Below are 6,564 nucleotides of genomic sequence, written 5' to 3' on the forward strand. Positions count from 1 at the left end.
CACACACACACACACACACACACACACACACACACACACACACACACACACACACACACACACACACACACAGATTTCACAAATCTGAGCTGGGGAACTTTTGAGCCTCAAAAAGGCTTCAAACTTGTGAGGACCGGTTTTTGTGTCCTCACAAATGCCTTTTGGTTCTCACAGGTATAGTAGAATGCAGATTTTCTCACAAAGATAGCTTGACAGGAACACACACACACACACTTGCCCATCCAGCTCGTTTGCAACACATGTGGTTTCTGCACTTGCTCATATACATTTCCTGCCATTTTGTTATTTTACCAGATGCCTCGCAGTCATGTGTCTCTGTTCTTGACTGTTTCCTTCTCTCAGGTGAAGTTGTGTGATTTTGGCTTTGCCCGTATCATTGGAGAGAAGTCATTCCGCCGTTCAGTGGTTGGCACGCCTGCCTATCTGGCTCCAGAAGTTCTGTTAAACCAGGGCTATAACCGCTCACTAGACATGTGGTCAGTCGGCGTCATTATGTACGTCAGCCTCAGCGGGACATTCCCATTCAATGAAGATGAAGATATCAATGACCAGATCCACAACGCAGCCTTTATGTATCCTCCTAATCCCTGGAAGCAGATCTCCAGTGATGGTAATCTCAGAGAGGGAATCAGCTAGAGGAGATTTCTCCTGTTAAACACAACCGTGAGATGGACGTTGATGTACACTTACAATACCTGCAAAAGCTATTGGATTGGTTTTTGTAATCAATATATAAAATTGTTATTTAACATCACCTTTGCCTAGTAGTGGAGAAAAAAATAAAATGTATGAGTGCTTATGAGAAAGGGCAGCAAAGAGTGACTAGTACTGAATGTTGTTTTCAGAATGCAACCAATCTGATCTGTGATAAGTTGTACTTCAGTTTTACCACAACTAAAGTCGGGTTTAGTGTCTAGACAAATAAGGTATGATAAAGAGATGACAACTCTGATGATTTCTGTGTGCTTGCGTGTGTGTGAGTGCGAGGTGGTTTGATTTTTTATTGAAAAACATGTGTTTGTGTTTCCAGCTATTGACCTGATCAACAACCTGCTGCAAGTTAAGATGAGGAAACGCTACAGTGTAGATAAAAGTCTCAGCCACGCATACTTACAGGTACTATATTAATGAACTGCTCACAGGCACACATTAGAATGAATGTTCCACTCTTTCGTTCCTACAATTTTTTTTTTTTTATCCGTTATTATTTGCTATTAAACATACAAGAAAAGGCCCCCTTTTCTGTGGTAAATGCTAGTAACTGTAGTTTCTGAGCAGCAATTTAAGTCCTTAAAATTGCTTCAATAAAATTTGTTGCTTTTAAAGAAAATTGCAACAATAAAGCCGAGGTCTATGCACACAAATCCGAGCGTTGAAAGGTCAGCTCAAGGCCGGAGGTTTTTAACTTTATTGAAAACATAACAGAAAGGGGATTAGTTAAAGAAATTGTGTTTTCTTTGACTGCGCAGCTCTTAAATGCCTGCTTCAAAACAAAATGTTTAGCGGTAGAAAAGCAGGCTGCTATTGCTGTTGTTTTTTGTTGCCAGAATGTCACCGGATTAATTAATATTCATTGTCACGGTAGCCACGAGTGGGTTGAAGCATAATTTATCATTTCAGTGTCATTCTAGTTCTTATGTACACACATGCACATGTGCCCTCGCAAACAAATGCATTTGCACATGTATCGATCAAATCTTTGCGATTCCCGACACTCACATTTCATCACCGTGTTTATTCCTGTTTGTCATTTCCCAGGACTATCAGACGTGGCTCGACCTGAGGGAACTGGAGACTAAGCTCGGGGAACGTTACATTACCCACGAGAGCGATGACAGCCGCTGGCAAATGTATGCCCGTGAACACACTCTGCCATACCCTGCTCACTTTGTGCCGCCTCCTCCGGCGCAGGCTTCTGATGACGAGGACGGCGGGGAGGATGCAGATATGCAAGGTCTCACAGAGAGGGTCAGCATACTCTGACCACAGAGAGGTGGAGGACTCACGCTCATTTAGGAAGGATGAAAGAAGCGGGGAGAAGGAGAAGGGGATGGTGGCCTTGTACTCTAAAAAGACACACTTGCGAAGAATCATGTGGTTTTTATAAAATAAAGTGTCTGACTGATTAGAGCTGCGTGAGAGCACTCAGTTTTACAGCTATAAATCCAATTTCTCTCCTCCAGCCCGAAGAAAACCTTTAAAGCATTTACTCTGCTCGTCTTGGTCCTCTTTCATCTTTTGAATTGTTGAATTTCTTTTATGATAAAGTCTGCTCAACTCTATTTCACATTCCCTGTTCATCTGTTCAGGGTGCCTTTACAGATAAAAGGTGCGGAGTGAACCGGAAATCCGAATTTGTCAGAGGAATGAAAAACAGCATGTTCTTTCCCCCTGTCAGTGTAGTGTGCATCAGAGCAAACAAGGAAATGGCATTTTTACCACAGGTGCAGATAAGAATCAAAGAATCAAACATTTTGCTATACAAACAGTAGTAAAACCCAGCCGAAACGTTACGAAATTAAAAGCAACGCGATGCTTCTTTTTTTTTTCTTTAATATATTATTTTAATGGGACTGACTGGAATTACAGAAAATTCAGTTCAATCTCTTTTCAGTGATGGAGCTCTTTACAGCAACAAAAGACTTCCTCTGTGCTGGTAATTACTGAAGTGAGTCCACTGAGAGAAGCCATCTATATTCACAAATGCATTCCCATAAATTCGTGTTCTATAGTGAAAACCAAAGGTATCGATCTGGCGACAGCAAATCCTCCAGTAATTACCGCAGGTTTGTGGCCACAATGGCCTTTTAGAAAATTATATGTAATTAAAGATGCCATTATGAGTTTAAATGAACTAGCGTGGGGGCAGTGTAATACTTCCACTCACCGGACAATTTTCAGTCGTGAGATTTCTTATATCGGTGACAACTCTCTGTAGCTGCTGCTGAAAATTGCTTTTTATTGTGTTATCATTCGTTGTGAGCCATCTGAGGTCAAGCAGGTCACTGAAATGATTTATACCGTTAATAATGAGCAGATAAATGAACGCATCTTTCAGCAAAAGCAGACATTCCCCTGTGATGTAAGTGTATGGGTGGACAGTGTGGGTCACTAAACTAGTTTGGACAACTTATCTTGTACAAGTATTGACTACCTTTCATGTCGATGTGTTACATGTTTCTGTGAAGTAGCATTATCTAGATTCATCATTGAACATACTGTAGTTACTGTTTTATGAATGTATAACCAGAAGTTTATATAGCTGTCAAATATGTGTAGACTGTGTATAACTTGTTTGAAGGATGATCCTGGCTTTTAGATAATACAAACCTCCTACAGCATTGTATTTGTCTTGGAAGTTTTATTTAACGTGACGTCCGTGCATGCTTAACTGGAACCTGCTCATTTTCACCTGCTTCCTGAGAAATTGCACACAGGCCTGAGCAGATACGGATTTAGTCCTAAAATATTTGTCAGCCATATACAGATTATTTGCTTTTTCCCTATAAATATATTTATAAAACAAGGGCCATTACTGTGCCTTAGATTGTCTATGGAAAAAGACGTGCTTCATTTAAAGCATAACAAAAGAATAAGGACGACTTGTTCTGCACCACTAGTTTTCTACTCACAGGCTGACAGGCTGTTATTTCTTTTACTCTCAAAAGAAGAGGAGATTTTTTCCCCTCCAAATATGCTGCTGGGTACTTTGGTACAGACGTAGGCAACATGGACTAAAGAATTATGATGGAATTGGAACCAGAGACACACAAAAAAGTACTCCCAGCTCTCAAAGCACAGACAGTGTTTGTTTTTTTTTGTGTTTTTTTTTGTGTTTTTTAACACCCCACAGTCTGAGTGGCACTCAAGAGGACCCTGTGGCAATGGAGGCAAAGACGCTGAATTTTTTTCCATTGTGAAATGAGTACTCTTCAGTCAGTTATACTGGTAGAAGTGCACCCTTGTTGCTCCTACCCTACACCCGTCGTCATTCTCAAACAATGCCAGATGATAGACTCTTTTCCTTTTTCCTCCCCTCCTTTTATTTCTTTCAAGTGTCAGTAACTTTCATTCTATCTCATCAGCTTCAATCTTCCAGCCCATTGTTTTTGCACTGTCATGTAGAGCCCTCCACTTAGTAAGCAAAAGAGACAGGCCCAAACCTCCAGAGAGACGTACCTGGCACCAGAAATTACATTTCTATTGAGTTTTATCTGCGATGAACAATATCAGTCTAGTTTGTTAGAGTAGGTGGAAGACAGCTTAAAAATATTTCTGTTTTCACTCAACGTTTCCACTGAAAGCAAAAAAGCAGTCGGGCATCCAGATTAATAATGACCTTGTGCTTCTTAAATGAAAGTGTTCTTTCACACACAGGAATAATTGATTGGCTTATTATTTAACAGAGTTAATAATCAGATGGCAGCAATCCAGTGCATTTTGGCCCATAGGACAACCTGTCAAAAGGAACATAAAAATGGGAAAGAATGTGACATAATTGCTGGTATCTAGCCTGAGTATTTTACACACAATTATCTCTAGTTGTTACAGAGGATGGTCTGAAAGCGAGAACATATTCAGTGAGTGTCAGTTCTCTGCGTGAAAATAGCTTGTTGACGTCACAGGAGCATTGTCAATACAGTAACTCATATGACTGCTCATTGTAGAAAAGGTATGCCGAACAGAATCTGACATGCACCTTAAATGCACCTTATGAAACTTAAAACAGAAGACCACACAGAGTACCACTCCTATTAGCTAAGAACAGTAAACTGATGCTACAATTCACACTTCTTACCAAAACTGAATAATATAAGATTGGAAAATGTGCCTGCTTATGAGACTTTCTGCAGCAACATTCAAATGGTAGGGTCAGAATTGGGTATAAATGGCATGAAAGCATGGATCCATCCCTCCTTTTATCAATTGGTCAGATTGCTGGTGGTGGTGAGGATATTTTCTTTGCTCACTTTAGATCCCTCAGTACCAAATTCACATTTTTTTAAACTACCTGAGTGCTATTGTCCACCATGCTGATTCATATATGACCACAGTGTATCATTTAGGAATGTATATTTCCCACCAACTGATGGCTGCCTCCAGCAGGATAACATACTGTCATAAAACTCAAATAATCTCAAACTGGGTTCTCATGATGGGTTCTCTGTACTCAAATGGCCTCTACAATCACCAGATTTGCATCCAGCAGAGCATCTTTGGAATGCGGTGGAACAGGAGATTCACATCATTGTTTGATGCTATCGTGTCTGTATGGCTCGGAATTTCGGAGGAAAAATTCTAGCACCGTGTTAAATCTTTTATGGGGGCTTTGAAGGCAAAAAGGGGGCCAGTGCAGTGCTAGAAAATGTACCTAATAAGCTCAATGAGGGTATGTGACTGTTGTAAACAGCGCATTCAGGAGGGATTTTTTTTTCTGCTGTAGATTAATATAACACAAAATTGTCTGTCCATGTTTTGGTTGTGAATTAACGTGTAATCTTGTTCTCATTAGTGTGCTCTTTTGTCTTTACCACAGACAGTTTTCTTGAGAATTAGTTTGTGGTGCGATAGAGACGCGGAGGGTCCAGAGAGTGGCGTAATAAAGAAGCCATCTTTAAATACACACTCATCACACCACAACTCTTCTCTACCCCTGCTTCCCCGTGTTTTTAAACACGGTGGGCGTGATTGCGGATGCCGTGCCGGTGCTTCCGCCTGGCACCGCCGACCACGCCTCACCACATAGTTCTTTTTGATTTTGTTTTTTTTAAACTAAGAAATATATTAACAATAATCGCAACTTGATACTTTAATAAAGTACTCAGAAGTGTAATGTGATCTTTGAACTTGTATTATATTAGTGTCGCTTCATACGGAAAGAGCTACTGATGACTTATTTCCATAGCACGTTTTGTCATCTAAACCTCTGAGACCTCCCAGTGCTCATTTCTCGTCAGCTTTAGTGGAGTCTGTTTTGTTCTGCAGCTCTGCTTGGGGTGCATGCACATGCATGCCAATTGATTTTAGCCAGTGAGTGCAATTCCATTTTCTCTCAGGCTTGTTCAGAAGTTATCTGTATTAATGAAGTCTGTGGGAGAAAGTGCTGTTTTTCCACAAAAGGCAATTGGCCGTGTGCTCAAAAGGTTACCAGGAGTGTTCATAACTCAGAGAGTGTCATCTTATTTGAACTGCAACTACTCCTAGAACAATTGTAATTTGCACTCTCAGTTTATAGCTGCACCTCATCTGGAAAACACATCAGCTTTTCATTAAATACAAAAGAAAGTAGTGCACGCATGCGGAATTTCGAGATAATGCTACCCAATCAAAATAAGAACTGAACTCCAGAGTTTTCAGTCATTTCCACTTTCTTGTTATTTCATGCTTCTCGAGATAACGATCTGTGTAAACACTGAGCACAAAGCCCACAAACCATCATTAGCTCTGGAAATGTTTTGTTTGTGATTGTGTAACATGATCACAAATTCTGATTGCACTTTCCTCCACTTGGTATGACTGCACAACCGATGACCTCCAGCTTGG

General features: G+C 40.5%; 1 protein-coding gene across 2 annotated transcripts in view; it reads left to right on the top strand.

Annotated features, from left to right (window-relative positions):
• The window catches only part of prkd2 (protein kinase D2), a 28,740-nt gene extending 25,378 nt beyond the window's left edge, over positions 1 to 3,362 (top strand). For both annotated transcript variants that reach the window (XM_005915788.3, XM_042218070.1), the window contains 3 exons: positions 364 to 631; positions 1,052 to 1,137; positions 1,780 to 3,362. In XM_005915788.3, the coding sequence (XP_005915850.1) occupies positions 364 to 631; positions 1,052 to 1,137; positions 1,780 to 2,004 (579 nt within the window). In that variant the 3' untranslated portion in view covers positions 2,005 to 3,362. The remainder of the gene's footprint in view (positions 1 to 363; positions 632 to 1,051; positions 1,138 to 1,779) is intronic.
• Positions 3,363 to 6,564: the final 3,202 nt, after the last annotated feature.

Source organism: Haplochromis burtoni, unplaced genomic scaffold, assembly GCF_018398535.1.
Source record: "Haplochromis burtoni strain Fernald_Lab_line unplaced genomic scaffold, NCSU_Asbu1 Contig_15, whole genome shotgun sequence".
In the NCBI taxonomy this organism is placed as follows: Eukaryota; Metazoa; Chordata; class Actinopteri; order Cichliformes; family Cichlidae; genus Haplochromis; species Haplochromis burtoni.